Below are 17,188 nucleotides of genomic sequence, written 5' to 3' on the forward strand. Positions count from 1 at the left end.
TCAGCACTGAAGCAGACCAAAAATGAACCCAACATGGCTCAGGGAAATTTTGCGGAAGAGGGGGCGGAAAGAATGTCAGAGTCACATGTTGGGTCATGATATGCAGAGACATTTATCGTACCAATAACTGTGGGCTAACTCCACAATGCACGACCCATTTACATCAACAAGGAGGGGCCAATGTGGGGGGGATAGATCATGGATGAGCCTAAACAATGGTACCAAACTGCCTGTATTTGCTGAAAAGAAAACTAATAAATTAAATTTAAAAAAAAATGCTCTAGACAGTACGACAGCAGACATGCCACTACACAAGGACTGAGACAGGAATGAAAATGCTCCATACGATAAAGATGGCAGACACGTCACGACACACCGTGCATCTAGTGTAATGCCAGCGGGAGCTGTAAGCTCCGGGTGACCCAGCTGTGCCAAGGAGTGCTCACCGTGAGTGACAGCTGTGCACTCCCGTGGGGGTGTGGGTAGCACATGCGCCGAAGCAGGCCTGTCTGGGAAATCTCTGCGCACGCTCTCAGGCACATGTGCACGCATCCACACGTGCTCTGAGCAATGGTGGGTTTTTTCCTAAGAAAAGGAAGCATCGATCATTTTAACAAATAGTGTCTGATGTCTCATCTCCAGTTTCGATAACACCCTAACAGTATACGAGGCAGGGTTAAAACCACTGAAGAGTGAAGACCAGAGGCATTTGTAATTTGCTGAGAGGAGTAGTTAACACAGAACAAGTTCAATTGTTTTATATTTTGGTATGTGATGTGTGCACCATGGGGGAGTGTGTGTGTGTGTGTGTGTGTATGTAGGTATCTGCATGGTGTGTGTGTGTGGAGGCCAAAGGTCCATGTCAAGTGTCCTCCTCTACGACTCTCCACCTTACTGAGACAGGAGGAGTCAGCATTATTTACCTTCTCATTGCTGGGACAAACATCTGGCCAGAAGCAGCTGCTGGGATGAAAGGGCTCATATGCAGAATGGGTATGCCAGGGCCCCTTGCTACTGTAAATAAGCTCCAGATGCAAGCACCACTTTGTGCACCTAGCTTTACATGTGTGCTAGGAAACTGAATCTGACCATCAGACCTTGCAAGCAAGACCCTTAACCACTAAGCCACCTTTCCAGCCCTGGTGTTTTTTTTGTTTTTGCTTTTTTTAATATTTATCTCATAGGAAGTTAGTCCCTATATTCTCAAAACAATTGAAATCACAGCATTTATTCTAAGAAGTAAGAACTCCTAAACACAATGAGAGGTATAACAGAAAGCACACACACTGGGAATCTTGCTACTCAAAAGTGTAGGCCTCAAACCAGTAGCTTCCCTATCACCCAGGAGCTTGCTAGAAATGCAACACTAGGGACATATCCCAGAGCTCTAAAAACAGCCACTCTTTACAGGTCACCCACGTGATTTGTCTGCATAGGTATGTTAAACACCAGTGCCCTGGTTCACAGAGTTTACAGGCTAGCTGAGGAGGCATCACATGGAATGGACCAAACCTCCCTAAGGGATTTGGTCACAAATATGGATCCCTACTGTCCCAGATAAAACGGCAGCTTTCTGGGCTGGAGAGATGGCTTAGCGGTTAAGCGCTTGCCTGTGAAGCCTAAGGACCCCGGTTCGAGGCTCGGTTCCCCAGGTCCCACGTTAGCCAGATGCACAAGGGGGCGCACGCGTCTGGAGTTCGTTTGCAGAGGCTGGAAGCCCTGGCGCGCCCATTCTCTCTCTCTCCCTCTATCTGACTTTCTCTCTGTGTCTGTCGCTCTCAAATAAATAAATAAAAAATTAAAAAAAAAAAAACAATGGCAGCTTTCCTAGTCCCTGATCACATGTGCAGTCTCACCTGTGCTGCTTAACGGTCTCCCTCCAGCAGTGACAACCTCCCGTGACTGTAGTTCCCCAGTGGGCCTTCAGGCTTCTGCACATGCAATTCCAAAGCCAGGAATTACTCTCCACCTGTTTAACATGTGAAAAAGTGTTCTTAAATTGCAGATGCCTCAGGAACCGGGCAAAGGGTGTGACGTACAGCAGGGCAAAGCAGGCACTTGTAGGCTCAAATGGATTTACAGACCTTGTCCAGAGAACAATCTGTGATTAGCTTTCTCTTGCATTCATGATAGACCTGCACTGGGCCATGCAACCCTATGGATTAGGTGAGAGTTCTACTCCAGATCTCTTCTCTTCTCTCTTGGGAAGCCCAGCATGCACCTGAGTTACTGGCCACCAAAAGCCAAGTACATGATTTTCAACAGCTCTGCCGAAAGAAACCCTGCCTGGCTTATTTGAGCTGTGCAGGGCAGAGGTAACACATATGCCAAGTCCACAGAATGGTCTGACTGCGACATTAGGACTTCTTCACTCTTTATTAAACTTAAAACCACCACTAATTAAACGTACCACCAGTATGTACTAGAAAAATGCCTGCGTTTTTCTTTAAGTAACCATCCCACTAACCTAGATCAGGCATCTCCACTAACCTAGATCAGGCATCTAGGACAAGATAGCACTGACTTCAAGCAAGACAGCAGGTTGTTGCCTAAATAAACGCTTGGCAGCAGACAGACTGCCACCTTCCAGAAAGGCTACTGTGCTTGTGTGCTGGTAAACAGAAGAGTGAATCCAACTGGCCAGAGGCACCCAAGGTGGGCACTCCAGTGGACAGGGAACGTCAGAGTAGAAACAAGCCCAGAGCCAGGGCAGGATCGCTCCTGAATGCTGTGGCTGGCGGCGGCGGCGGCTGGGAGGAGGCGTGCGCTTGAACTCAGCGTGGGGGAAGCAGTGACTCAGACACAGGCAGAGCAAAGCCTCCAGGTCATTTCAGAAGAGGAAGATGAATGAGGTAAGGAACGGTCTTAGCCAGCAGTGGACTCTGCAAGCTACACAGCTGCCAGGAAAATAGTGACAACTGGTACAATGGTGGCTTGCTGATTACGGAGAAAACCAACTGCTCTCTAGTTGGATCTGAAGCTCGCTCCAAGGCAGCGAAGTCATGCCTGGTACTGAAAACGTAGTCAAAAGCCTGTGGCTGGGGAGGACATAAGCCCTGGGGGGAAGCTTCTACTGTTGTTTGGATAAATGGATATAATATGCCCATCAAATTGCTCTTGAAATATTTATGTTTATAAGCATATATAAATGCTGCTCTCACTTTTGGTCAGAGAAGCTTCTCAGTGTCACCATCAGATGGGTGAATACTGGGGAGACTTGAAACTCATCCAAGGGGGCTGGAGAGATGGCTTAGCGGTTAAGTGCTTGCCTGTGAAGCCTAAGGACCCCGGTTCGAGGCTCAGTTCCCCAGGTCCCACGTTAGCCAGATGCACAAGGGGGCGCACATGTCTGGAGTTCGTTTGCAGAGGCTGGAAGCCCTGGTGCGCCCATTCTCTCTCTCCCTCTGTCTGTCTTTCTCTCTGTGTCTGTCGCTCTCAAGTAAATAAATAAATAATTTAAAAAAAAAAAAACTCATCCAAGGGCTGAGAAGAGACACTAGTGCTCAGCACTAAGTGAGACCTCTCCACCACACCTCCCAAGGCTCAAGGACCCTTGAGGAAGAGGTGGAGGAAAGAATGTAAGAGCCAAAGGAAAGGGAGGAGTACTTTGCGTAACTGTCTTCCAAACATTAGGTGGGCATTGCATTCTCACAGTGGCTGATGCCACCTACACAAGACCTGCATATTAGGAAGGACAAAAAAGATGACATCAAAATAGAAGAGGGACTAGTTAAGGAGTACCCTGTGGGGTGGGGAGGTGGAGGGGGACAAGAGGATAATGGGAGGGGATTATGATCAGGCTACATTGTACATATGAATAGAGACTGTCAATAAAAAGTAAAACAAGCCAGGTGTGGTGGTGCACGCCTTTAATCCCAGCACTTGGGAGGCAGAATTAGGAGGATTGCTGTAAATTCGAGGCCACCCTGAGACTCCATAGTGAATTCCAGGTCAGCCTGTGCCAGAGTGAGACCCTACCTCGAAAAACCAAAAAAAAAAAAAAAACCAAAAACAACAACAACAACAAAAAAAAAAAAACAAGTAAACAAGGGAGGCTGAAGACATGGCTGAGCAATTAAGGCACTTGCAGCCAAAGCCCATACGAAACCATATGTACAAGGTGGCACATGCATCTCGAGTTTGCAGTGGCTACAGGTCTTGGTGTACCCATTCTCAATCTCTCTCTCAAACAAATATATATTTTTTCAAAAAAAAAGTTAAACAAAAGCCAGGTGTGGTGGCTCACGCTTTTAATTCCAGCAGTTGGGAGGCAGAGGTAGGAGGATCACCATGAGTTCGAGGCCACCCTGAGACTACATAGTTAATTCCAGGTCAGCCTGGACCAGAGTGAGAACCTATCTCATAAAACAACAACAACAACAAAAGAATAAAAAATAAAAATAAAAACACAGAAGAATAAGAACACTTAAGCAAGGGACTGGAGAGATAACTTAGCAATTATTTAGGTGCTTGCCTACCAAACCAAAGGACTCAGATTTACCACATAAGCCAGATGCATAGGGTGGTGCATGCATCTGGAATCAGTTTGCTGTGGCTGGAGGCCCTGGAGTAGCTATTCTCTTATCTGCCTGCCCCCTCCCTCCCTCCCTCCCTCCCTCCCTCCCTCTCTCTCTGTCTCAAAAAAAGAAAAAATAAGTAAAAATAAAAATTAGCCAGGCATGATGGTGCATGCCTTTAATCCCACCACTAAGGAGGCACTGAGATAAGAGGATCACTGTGAGTTTGAAGCTACCCTGAGATTACATAGTGAATTCCAGGTCATTCTGGGCTACAGTGAGACCCTACATTGAGAAACAAAATCAATAAATAATTTAGAATATAAACAAAAAATCTGGGCTGGAGAGATGTCTTAGCGGTTAAGCGCTTGCCTGTGAAGCCTAAGGACCCCGGTTCGAGTCTCGGCTCCCCAGGTCCCATGTTAGCCAGATGCACAAGGGGGCGCACGCGTCTGGAGTTCGTTTGCAGAGGCTGGAAGCTCTGGCGCACCCATTCTCTCTCTCTCCCCCTCTATCTGTCTTTCTCTCTGTGTCTGTCGCTCTCAAATAAATAAAAAATTTTTAAAAAAATGAAAAAAAAAAGGAAAAAATTTAAAACACTTTTTGCCAGGGTGGTGGCGCACATCTTTATTAGACAATAACATACGATGGTGTGTGATTTTCTGTTGGTAAAAATAACGGAATTTTTCTTTTGAGGTAGGGTCTTATAACCCAGGCTAACCTGGAATTCACTATGTAGTCTTCAGGGTTGCTCCAACTCAAGATGATCCTCCTACTTCTGCTTCCCAAGTGCTGGGATTAAAGGTGTGTGCCACCACACCTGGCTCCAAGTTGTTTTATGTGGTGCACATAAATGTTTGGGTTTGGAAAGTCTTTAAGTTGGGTGTGCATTCCAGCTCTATGTGAGCCTCCTCCTTGGTCTTGATGTCATATAAGTTTGAGACCTCTGATGTACGTGTGTCTGGAGTTAGAAAAAGTCTTTGAATTTCATGATTCATTAATATGGTAATTACCATTAAATCATTTTGGCATATATATTTTATATTGTTTTATGAAGGAACATTTTTAACGGTGGTGCTTTCCTTTACCTTGTAAAGATTATTATACTAATAAGAATGTAACTGAATTTTAAAAATCATTTCAAAATATTTTGTATTTAATAAAAGTCTATTTAAAAAGTTAAAAATAAATACATAAACAAACAAATAACAATAAAAAATTTTTTGCCAGGTGTGGTGGCTCACATCTTTAATTCCAGCACTCGGAGGGAAAGGTAGGAGGATTGCCATGAATTCAAGGCCACCCTGAGACTACATAGTGAAATCCTGATCAGCCTGAGCTAGAGTGAGACCTTACCTTGAAAAACAAAAAACTTAAGTTAAACAAAACATGGGCTAGAGAGATGGCTTAGCAGTTAAGTGCATGCCTATGAAGCCTAAGGTCCCAGGTTTAATTCCCAGGACCCACATAAACCAGATGTACCAGGTGACACATGCATCTGGAGTTTGTTTACAGTGGCTGGAGGACCTGGAGCACCCATTCTCTCCCTCACTCTCTCCTCTCAACCCCCGCTCTCTTGCTCATGGGCACACATAAATAAATAAATAAATAAATAAACAAATAAATAAATAAATGGTTTTTTAAGGTTAAACCAAAAAGAACAATGGGTAGGGCTGGAGAGATGGTTTAGCAGTTAAGCACTTGCCTGTGAAGCCTAAGGACCCCGGTTCGAGGCTCGGTTCCCCAGGTCCCACGTTAGCCAGATGCACAAGGGGGCGCACGCGTCTGGAGTTCGTTTGCAGAGGCTGGAAGCCCTGGCGCGCCCATTCTCTCTCTCCCTCTATCTGTCTTTCTCTCTGTGTCTGTCGCTCTCAAATAAAATAAAAATAAAAATAAAAAAATATTCAAAAAAAAAGAACAATGGGTAGCCATTGTTCCTCCTCACTCCCCAAGTCCAAGCCGCCATCACCTCTAACAAAACCACAACAGCCTCGTCTCCCAGCTTGCATCCAAAGTACACGGCAGCCAGTGTGACCCCCCCCCATTCTTCTCTCACTTCCCACTGTAAAAGCAAACCGAAACGGTGCTCAGAGCCACCACCCAGAGGGCCAGAGGCCTCTACACACCTTAGCCCACCCCTCTGCACCTGATGATCTACACACCCATTCTCTTTTTCCGTCTCTCCTGTCCTACCCTTCCTTTGGCTCTAACATTCTTTCCGCCACCTCTTCCCAATAGACCCTGAGCCTTGGAAGGTGCGATAGAGATACTGCAGTACTGAGCACTCTGGTCACTGGGTCATCCCAAGGTCACTGCCATCTGAAAAGACAAGATTCTCTACCAAAAGTGAGAGTAGCATTAATATAAGGGTATGAACATTAAGAGAAGTGCTTCCTGGGTACTTTGATAAGCATAGTATATACATGTAGCCAGACAGCAGCATCTTCAAGAGGTATTTTAAAATCAAATACATGGTGGCACACGAATTCAATCCCAGCGCTCAGGAGGCAGAGGTAGAAGGTTCGCTGTGAGCTTGAGGTCAGCCTGAGAGTAGATAGTGAATTCCAAGGTCAGCCTGGGCTAGAATGAGACCCTACCTCGAGAAAAAATAAAGTGACAGTTATGGATAGATTTACACCAAAAACACTAAATGAATTCTTTTTTTTAAGATTCATTTTTATTTATTTATTTATTAGAGATAGAGAGAGGGATGGAGAGAGAGAAAGAGAGAGAGAGAGAATGGGCACGCCAGGACCTCTAGCCACTGCAAATGAACTCCAGATGCATGCACCACCACATGCATGTGGCTTATGTGGGACCTGGAGAATCGAACCAGGGTCCTTAGGCTTCACAGGCATGCACCTTAACTGCTCAGCCATCTCTCCAGCCAACTGAATGAATTCTTGCTGTTGACATTCTGAGGTGTACAGAGTAATAATTCTGTAATGACATGATTCAAAATGGAATCTGGCCCACAGTCCACAGCTCCGTCCCTTAACTCCTCAAAGTCCTGCCATTTGGAGGAGAATGACAATCTTCACAAAGGTCCGTGGTGCTTCTGAAATGCCCTGGTATTTTCCCTGTCCTCTCTGTAGCAAAGTAAACAGAGATCCACCTCACTCTACAGTGAACAGCAACTTATAAAATATGTCTGGAAAAGTAAATAAAACCTAAAAACAGACTAACAGTAACAGCGTTTAAAAAGAAATAGCCCATCTTTAAAACTTACTCCTGCCGCTGGAGAGATGAGATGTCTGAGCAGTTAAGGCGCTTGCCTGCAAAGCCAAAGGACCTGACTGTGATTCCCAATTACCCATGTACAGCCAGATGCACAGGGTGGTGCATGCATTGGAAGTTAGTTTGCAGTGGTTAGAGGCTCTGATACGCCTATTCTATCTTCCTCTCTCCATCAATCAATCACTATATAAAATATTTTAAAAATATTAAAATGTACTCGTTACTGCTTCTGAAACAAAACAGCTCAGGTGTCTCAATTTCTACCCCCCTACATGTGGCTTTACAGGTACCACAATAGGATGACACATGGCAAGCACTCCCCTCCAGCATGAGCTAATGACAACTACAGATTGTCAGAGAGAACGAGCCATTCTCTTCCCGGACTCAGCCACTGGATAAGGGATGAGAGGGATGAAGGAAGGCAAAATAGGGTTGTTGCAGTCTGGTTCGCATTGCTGGCAGAAATCACCCAACCAAGAGCAGCTTGTGGGAAAAAGAGGTTTATTTTGGCTTACAGGTTCGAGGGGAAGCTCCACAATGGCAGGGGGAAACGATGGCATGAGCAGAGGGTGGACATCGCCCCCTGGCCAACATAAGGTGGACAACAGGAACAGGATGGTGTGCCAAACACTGGCATGGGGGAACACACCCAACAATAACACCACCTACTGGAGGTGTTAATTCCCAAATCTCCATCAGCTGAGAATCTAGCATTCAGAACACCTAAGTTTATGGAGGACACCTGAATCAAACCACCACATGTATACATGATGAAAATATAATACATATATACATGAAATATCAAAAATAAGCACATGCCCTCAGGAAGCTGGGGTAGAGGAGGGTCATGGGAGTTCCAAGACAGCTCAGGACTACAGAGTGAATTCCAGGTCACCCTGGACTAAAGTGAGACCCTACCTCAATAATAATAATTAACTTTTTTGTTGTTTTTTCTGATTTACTTATTGGTTTATTTATTAGAGAGAAAGAGAGAGAAGCAGATAGAGAGAAAGCGAGAATGGGCATGCCAGGGCCTCTAACCTCTGCAAGCAAACTCCAAATGCATGCACTTCCTTGTGCATCTGGCTTACGTGGGTCCTAGGAAATGGAACCAGGGTCCTTAGGCTTTGCAGGCAAACACCTTAACCCCTAAGCCATTTCCCCAACCCCTTTTGCTGATTTTTTTTTGAGCCAGGGTTTTGCTTATGGCAATCCTCCTACCTCTACCTCCCAAGTGCTGGGATTAAAGGTGTCTGCTGCCACACCCAGCTAATTTGTTAATTTAAAAAAAAACACAAGTATAACAAAAGCAACTCAACTCCTCAATCTAGATCCCATTACACACTAAATCACTTTTTATTTTTTTTAATATTTTTTATTTTTATTTATTTATTTGAGATCAACAGACAGAGAAAGAGGCAGAGAAAGAGACAGAATGGGTGTGCCAGGGCCTCCAGCCACTGCAAACGAACTCCAGACGCAGGTGTCCCCTTGTGCATCTGGCTAACGTGGGTCCTGGGGAATCGAGCCTCGAACCGGGGGACCTTAGGCTTCACAGGCAAGCACTTAACAGCTAAGCCATCTCTCCAGCCCCTAAATCACTTCTTCAATTGCACTAACATTTTTAAGATTTACTATTATATCTAAAAGCTGAAGATCCTTCGAACCACAACATGGACAAAATAAGCTTATAATGACTCAAAACTGTTTTTATAAGCCAACTCATTCCAACAGCAGCTGTTTCAGGAGGCGGTTCTGGTGGGGATGCACAGGGAATGTTATTACACAGGGCCTGCCTCGGAACTAGAGCTAGCTAGTTTGTCTCTCCACTTTTTGTCACTTAAATTACAGGTGAAGCCACATGTGCCCACAAGCAGGTATTCGGAAAAATGTAAGTGAATCTAAAAATAATAATTAAAAAACTCTAAAAGCATCGCATCATTGCTGCAGATGTAACCCCCACCTAGCTGGTATTTGTAAAGGGTCAAGAGACTAGTTCTCCCCAAGATATGTTTATTATTCAGCCTGTCCACACACACACACGCTCGGGGGAGGTCGCGCCGGGCGTCCCCCTGTGGGAAAACGGGCGGTCGGCCCCCGGGGCGGCAGGATTCGTGGAGGAACCGGCGGTTGGACGGCCCGAGACCCCCACCGCGAGCCCCGGCCGGCCGCGGGAGCCGCGCTCCAGGGCGCCCGCCCCGCGCCCGACACCGCCTACCTTGGCCACCCAGCTGAACAGCGGTGACATCGCCGCCCGGGCGGCGGCTCCTCGCCCGCCGGCTCCGCTCACAGGCTCCGCCGGCCCGTGGGCCCGCGGGCGGCCGGGGCCGGGCTCGGGGCGCGGCGGGGCGCGGGCATCCTTCCCGGCGGTGGCGGCAGCCGCTCCTGCCCGCGCGCGGCCGCCCAAAGAGAGGGGGCGCCCGCGGGCGGCCGGGAGAGGAAGGAAGGGGCGGGGCGGAGCTGGGGGCGTGGTCAGCCGTAGCCACGCCCACCTGGCCCTTGGCGGGAAGTTAGGACGCGCTGGGTGTCGCCCCCTACAGGAAGCTCAGGAAAAACCCGGCTGACTTGAGCAGCTCAGGAGCTTTCCAGGCCTCTGGGCTGTTTTTTTTTTGTATTTTTTTTTGGGGGGGGGGAAACAAGTTAATTTGGCTTACAGGCTTGGGGGGAAGCTCCACAATGGCAGGAGAAAACAATGGCATGACCAGAAGGTGGACATCACCCCCTGGCTAACATAAGGTGGACAATAGCAACAGGAGAGTGTGCCAAACACTGGCATGGGGAAACTGGCTATAACACCCATAAGCCCACCCCCAACAATACACTGCCTCCAGGAGGCTTTAATTTCCAATTGTCAACAACTGGGGAACCTAGCATTCAGGACACCTAAGTTTATGGGGGACACCTGAATCAAGCCACCACATTCGGCCCCTAGCCCCTGTAAACTGATAACCATACACAATGTAAAATGTAATGTGTTCATCCAACTTTAAAAGTCCCCGTAGTTTTTATCAATTCCAATGATGTTCATAGATCCCCAAGATCTTTTTTTTATTTAATTTTTTTTCTTTTCACAATTTTTATTAACATTTTCCATGATTATAAAAAATATCCCATGCTAATTCCATTTCCAGGCCTCTGGGCCATTCTTGGTGTTTTGTGTTTTTTTTTTGTTTGTTTGTTTTGTTTTGTTTTTTCTTTTTCTGCACAACTTGAAGGAATCTTAGACGTCTCCCCGCCCACCCCATGAGGTTTACAATCCACAGAGTTGCCCAGGGATGAGGGGAGAGGGATGGTGCACACACCCTTAATCCCAGCAGAGGTGAGTTCAAGGCCACACTGACACTACAGAGTGAATTCCAGGTCAGCCTGGGCTAGAGAAGACCCTACTTCGAAAAACAAAACAAACAAAAATGAATCCCGCAGACTTTGAGGGGACACCACTCAACGCCAGACAGTTTCCCAGGGGTCACCCCACCCCCAGTGCCCTCAGGATTCCAGATAACAAAAGGGCCAGTGTTGCCTGACCCCCTAAGACATTTATGTAACCAGAGGTGCTTTTCATGGCTCCTAACACCCAGCTACAGAGGAGTGGAATGGGATAGGGTAGTGGCAAAAGAACTGAGCCTCCAGCTTAGCTAGTTCAGAAGTGTGTGCTGAGAGCCAAAGTCTTTTTTTTTAATATTTTTTTGTTCATTTTTATTTATTTATTTGAGAGCGACAGAGAGAGAAAGAGGCAGATAAAGAGAGAGAGACAGAGAGAGAGAGAGAGAGAATGGGTGCGCCAGGGCCTCCAGCCAATGCAAACGAACTCCAGACACGTGCACCCCCTTGTGCATCTGGCTAACGTGGGTCCTGGGGTATCGAGCCTTGAACCTGAGTTCTTATGCTTCACAGGCAAGCGCTTACCAGCCCCAAAGTCTTTTTAAAACAATATATTTTATGTATTTGAGAGAAAGAGGCAGAGAGAGAGAGAGAGAGAGATAAAAAGGGGTGCACCAGGGCTGGAGAGATGGCTTAGCGGTTAAGCGCTTGCCTGTGAAGCGTAAGGACCCCGGTTCAAGGCTTGATACCCCAGGTCCCACGTTAGCCAGATGCACAAGGGGGCGCACGTGTCTGGAGTTCGTTTGCATTGGCTGGAGGCCCTGGCGCACCCATTCTCTCTTTCTATCTGCCTCTTTCTCTCTCTGTCGCTCTCAAATAAATAAATAAAATTAAACAAAATTTTTTTATTTAGAGAATACTTTATTAGTTTCTGTAATCAAACCCATGTAGATAAGACCTTATATATTTAATACAGTGCATTACCCCTGTACAAATGGAAAAAAAATTAAGTTTAACATTTCTAGACCAATATGGCAGTTAATTTCTTTACAATGCCAACTCAACATGGTAAACAGGGATTTTTTTCCAAAGTTGACAGCACAGCTAAAGTTTCCAAAAATTCAAATTATATATATATGTACATATATTTATATTTATATAAAAAGACCAATAATAGCAGTATGTTATGCGTCAATAGCAGCAACAGCTTTTCCAGGTTCTGCAGTTGTCTGAACAAAATTGTAGAGTCATCCAGCACGCTTATAAAAAAAAAAAATGTAAAGAAACAAAACCCCAGAAAACAGCCAAGTTCTGTTACTGTTATGGTACCTGGCACTAGTTATTTATTTTTTTGTTTTTGTTTTTTTAAGCTTCCCCATCATCATCTGGAAAGAAAACATTCTAGAGTAACATCATTACACACAGCTCCGATAAAGCACAGTCACTACTACGCGTCATAAAGAAGGTACAAGTTATTCTACATTCACAGAGGGATGATACAGTACTGCCCTACATCTATAATCCTAGAGGATACAATTTAAAAGGCATTATTTGAGACTTGATTCTACTTTTCCAGCAGAGGGCCCAAAGGATGCTACCACGCAGCTCTGTAGAGAAATGCACGCTTAGACAGGATTTCCTTTCCTTAGTGGCACAGCTCTAAGTGCTTGTTCTCTTCATGAACATCAGCTAAAAACCGTTGTGGGGGAAAAAAAAAACAGGAAAAATTCCCCATGAAACAAAACTGTAACCATTGAATTCATACAAAGATGACCAAGTGAAGGTAAGCAAGACTCAAGCTAGCATCCATTTTGCAAATCTGTCACATCGGGGTGCTGAGGCTCAGAGGAAGAGAGGGGAGGCCAAGTAGTGCCTCAAAGCTTCGGACCACAATCAAAACACAGCGTCACTGCAAACAGCAGCAGCACCCAAACACTGCTCGTGTGGATGCTGACATCAATATTGAATCATCTGCTCATTCATCCAGGAAGGGAAGATCAGTTACTACTGTACTTTAATTGTGTTCAACCCAATCACCACCTTACAAAAATAGCAAGCTGCCCTAATAAAAAATAAGTCTCCTTTATCCAGCACCAGTTATCTTCAGCTCACCTCAGCCTATCAATGCCATCACCGTATCTAAAGAACGAAAGGAAACAAAGAAGCCACAGCAGATGGATTATCTGGGATCACCCAGCTGGCCAGGCTGAGCTCCTCCTCAGTGGTATTATTTTCCTCCTATTTCTGGTGTTTTGTCTAACCATAAAGATTTAGGAAAAAAAAAAAAAAATGGGTGCACCAGGGCCTTCCAACCATCAGTCAGAAAGTTCTTTTGATTGTTGTATCTGATACATGTCCTTGAAATACTCTGGCTTTTTTTTTTTTTTTTTCATTCCTGCTGCCCTTACTGTAATCCATGACATTGCTTATGGGTGTTATAACCAGCCTCCCCTTGTCAGTGTTTGGCACACTCTCCTGTTGCTGTTGTCCTCCTGATGTTGGCCAGGAGGTGATGTCCACCCTCTGCTCATCGTTTTCCCCTGTCATCATGGAGCTTCCCCTCGAGGCTGTAAGCCAAAATAAGCCCTTTATTTCCCCACAAGCTGCTCTTGGTCAGGTATTTTCTGCCAGCAATGCGAACCTGACTGTAACACATCTCTTCTATTTTTTTCCCAATGAACTTTGGCTGGAGCACAGTTGTGAGGTGGACTGTATTACTGCCACAAATGCCCACTGATTGTCCCTCCAGAGGGAAGATGCCATCTTACCACGCTGAGATGTTAGATTTGGTCAATGGAATCATTTTTGGGCTCAAGGCTTTTCTGGGGTCTCGTGTCAGTTACCAGAGCAGAGCCCCCAGCATTCAAAAGTAAGAGGCAGCTGAGGGAGGCCTCAGAACACAGATGCTGGACCACCCACAGGGGACGTGTCTCTAGAGCAGGAACTTGAGCTCTGGGCTCTCTGCTAGAGGCTTGGGGGTCCCGCCCGTTGTTCTGGTTGGAAGAGGAGCAGACCCCTGAGGAAACACAGCCAAGTGGGGCCTCTGCAAATTTCCCTTGGTCAGATGCCCCTCTGCTGACCACCGCCGGTTTCCATCTTGCCAAAAGAAAACCCATCTATGCCTCTCTTCTGCTCTGTCATGTCTCCTTTCTGGATCTATCCTAATTGTGTGTGTGGCGGGGGGGGGGGGTTGGACAACAGCAGAGGCAACCCATCTTCCCCGTACCCCCTCCGATCTGTCCTTGCCCTGCTGCGGCCTTTGACTCATTTTCCTGGACCCTGTCTCTAGTGCTCAATCCCATTCTTTGGCCTGATTCTGGCTGAGCTCATTCTTGGCCCTGTCTCCATCCTGGGGTGACTTGCGTGGGCAGCCTGCAGTCACTCACGCTGGCCAGTCTCTGCACGCGCTGCCCCTGGGCTGCCCAGGCCCAGTGTCACTCGTCCTGCGCTCCCGGCCTCGCTGCTGGGTAGACGCCTGTGGGGTCAGTTGACCTCTCCAGATCCCAGGCGGTCTGGTTCCGCCCAGGGCCACAGTCCGGCCTGGCAGCCCCAGCACTCAGCCAGCAGGTCCAGAGGGGCACGGCTCACCTGGAAACAGCTGGCTGCACCAGTGTGTTCATGTATGCAGAACACGTGTGGCATAGGGGCTCTGCCCTCCTTGGGGCCTCCACGTTCAAAGCTTAATAATACTTACTGTCTTCCACACACAAAGTGGCCATGGTATTCATGACCTCACAGTGGCTAGACACTACCTACATATTAGAACCTGCATAAGAGGAGGGGAAAAATGACATCAAAAGAGAGAGAAGAGAGAGGGCTGGAGAGATGGCTTAGCAGTTAAGGCATTTGCCTGCTCAACCAAAGTTTGATTTTGGCCTAGGTTTGATTCCCTAGAACTCACATAAAGGCAGACACACAAGGGGCACATGTGTCTGGAGTTCATTTGCAGTGGCTAGAGGCCCTGGCATTCCCCTTCTCTCTCTGACTCTTTTCTCTCTATCTCTCTCTGCTTGCAAATAAATTCATTAAATTAAATTTTAAAAATCCAGAAGCTGCCTGGCATGGTGTGGTGACCCTACCTTGAAAAAAAAAAGAAGAAGAAGAAGAAAAAGAAGAAGAGAAAAGAGACTAATTGGAAAGAAGAAAGGATTCGGAGGAAAAGTGAAGGTGGTGGGAGGGGATTATGATCATGGTATATTGTCTATATGTAAGGAGTGGTCAATAAAAAGTCTAAAAAATTAGCCAGGCATGGTGGTGCATGTCTTTAATCCCAGCCCTCGGGAGGCAGAGGTAGAAGGATTGTCGTGAGTTCAAGGCCACCCTGAGACTACAGAGTGAATTCCAGCTCAGCTTCAGCTACCTCAAAAAACTAAAATAATAATAATAATAATAACAATAATAATAACGCAGTGACTGACTTCCCTTTGTTTACACCCAGACCCCAAACCACAGGAGAGCCAGGCCTTGCAGACAGGCTCACCCCAGTGAGACTAGGGTTACCCAGTCTACCGAGGCTGGTTGTGATCTGCATGGAGGCCAAGACCATGATTGGCACCTATCTTGTCTTCCGTTTACTCATCCCCAATGAGCTGTGCACATCATTCACGGGGGGGGGGGGGTGCACCTGGTGTTTATTGAACGCTTGTTAGATGGTAAGACAGAGGCCACACACTCAGTGTCTGTTCTGTTGTTCACGCTCAGTTGAAGAGCTGCAGTGTTTTCATGAGCATCATAGTGGTAAAACAGATCTTAAAGCTGGGTGTGGTGGTGCACACCTTTAATCCCAGCACTCGGGAGGCAGAGGTAAGAGGATCACTGTGAGTTCAAGGCCATCCTGAGACTATATAGTGACTTCCAGGCCAGCCTGGACTAGAGTGAGACCCTAGTGTAAAAAAAAACAAAACAAATAAACAAACAAAAAACCCCTCGGATTTTAAATGTATATATAATTATCTGAGGATATGCATGCAGAAGATGGAGGTTTGCCTGGCTCCAGAGCACTTATTTATTTTCCTATTGTGTTCTTGGTATATGTATTAGTCAGGGTTCTCTAGAGGAACAGAATTACTAGAATGAATTATTTTATAAAGGGAATTTATTGGATTAGCTTACAGTAGTCCAATAGCAGTTGCAGGCCTGAGAATCACCGAACCTGGTAGCTGCTCAGTCCACGTGGCCAGATGCCTCAGCAGTCCCGACCGGCACTGCAGATGGTGCCAGAAAGCCTGGAGGCTTCCTGAGGAGCCGCTGGGTTTCGATCCACGTGGGTCTTCAGTTGAAGTTGGTCTTTAGTCCGCACTGGTCTTCGATCCACGCTAGAAGGTAGGGAGCAGCTCCGGCAGCCAAGTGGGAGGAAGGAAGGAAAAGAGGGAACTCTTCTACCCAGAGCTTCCTTATATCAAGTCCCTCTCTGAGCGGGACCGCCCACTCTGGGGGAAGGGCTCACCCTGGGAGAAAGACCTCCTCCTTTAGTTGATCCTTCCTAGAAGCAGCCTGTGGATTACTAAACAGATCAAGTTGACAACACCTTAACTATCACAGTATATGTACAGAATATGAATATGCATATATATGGAATGTGTTTATGTATACACAGGGAGAGTTACAGATGTACATATAGGAAAATATGTACTCAAAGATATGTATATGGATAGTAAACCTCCAGATACATGTATGTATGTATGTACGTGTATATATGTACAGTTACATTCTGTGTATATGTATGTGAGTATATATGTATGTGAAATACATGTGCACATATATGTACATGTATACATATGCACACATGGGTATGTGAATTTGTAGGTAGTGAAGGTGTAAAATGTTTCTGATCTTCACTTAGAAATCGGGTACTATATTGCTTTAACCACCTTGCATCACATTGAAGGCAACATGATATCCCCCCTTTTTTCTTTTTTTTGAGACAGGCCCAACAGACTGGCCATTTATTATTATTATTTTAGAGAGAGACAGAGACAGAGAGAGAATTAGCATGCCAGGGCCTCAGCCACTGCAGTCGAACTCCAGATGCTTGCAACACCGAGTGAGCATGTGTGACCGTGAGCTTGCCACAAAGAGAGAGAAGAAAGAAAACTGTGCCCCTAAGGCTTCTG

The 17,188-nt window shown here is 46.2% G+C and overlaps 1 protein-coding gene across 2 annotated transcripts in view; it reads right to left on the minus strand.

The window, feature by feature from the left end:
* LOC123453262 (TBC1 domain family member 1-like) overlaps window positions 1-10,052 on the minus strand; it is a 40,615-nt gene extending 30,563 nt beyond the window's left edge. The window contains exons 1-3 of one of the 2 annotated variants that reach the window (XM_045130026.1): window positions 9,973-10,052; window positions 1,857-1,969; window positions 447-585 (exon numbers count right to left, since the gene is read on the minus strand). In XM_045130026.1, the coding sequence (XP_044985961.1) occupies window positions 447-585; window positions 1,857-1,969; window positions 9,973-10,002 (282 nt within the window). In that variant the 5' untranslated portion in view covers window positions 10,003-10,052. The remainder of the gene's footprint in view (window positions 1-446; window positions 586-1,856; window positions 1,970-9,972) is intronic. The other variant, XM_045130027.1, reaches the window with a different exon arrangement.
* Between the last annotated feature and the right edge of the window lie 7,136 nt (window positions 10,053-17,188).

This window comes from Jaculus jaculus, chromosome 11, assembly GCF_020740685.1.
Source record: "Jaculus jaculus isolate mJacJac1 chromosome 11, mJacJac1.mat.Y.cur, whole genome shotgun sequence".
Lineage (NCBI taxonomy): Eukaryota > Metazoa > Chordata > Mammalia > Rodentia > Dipodidae > Jaculus > Jaculus jaculus.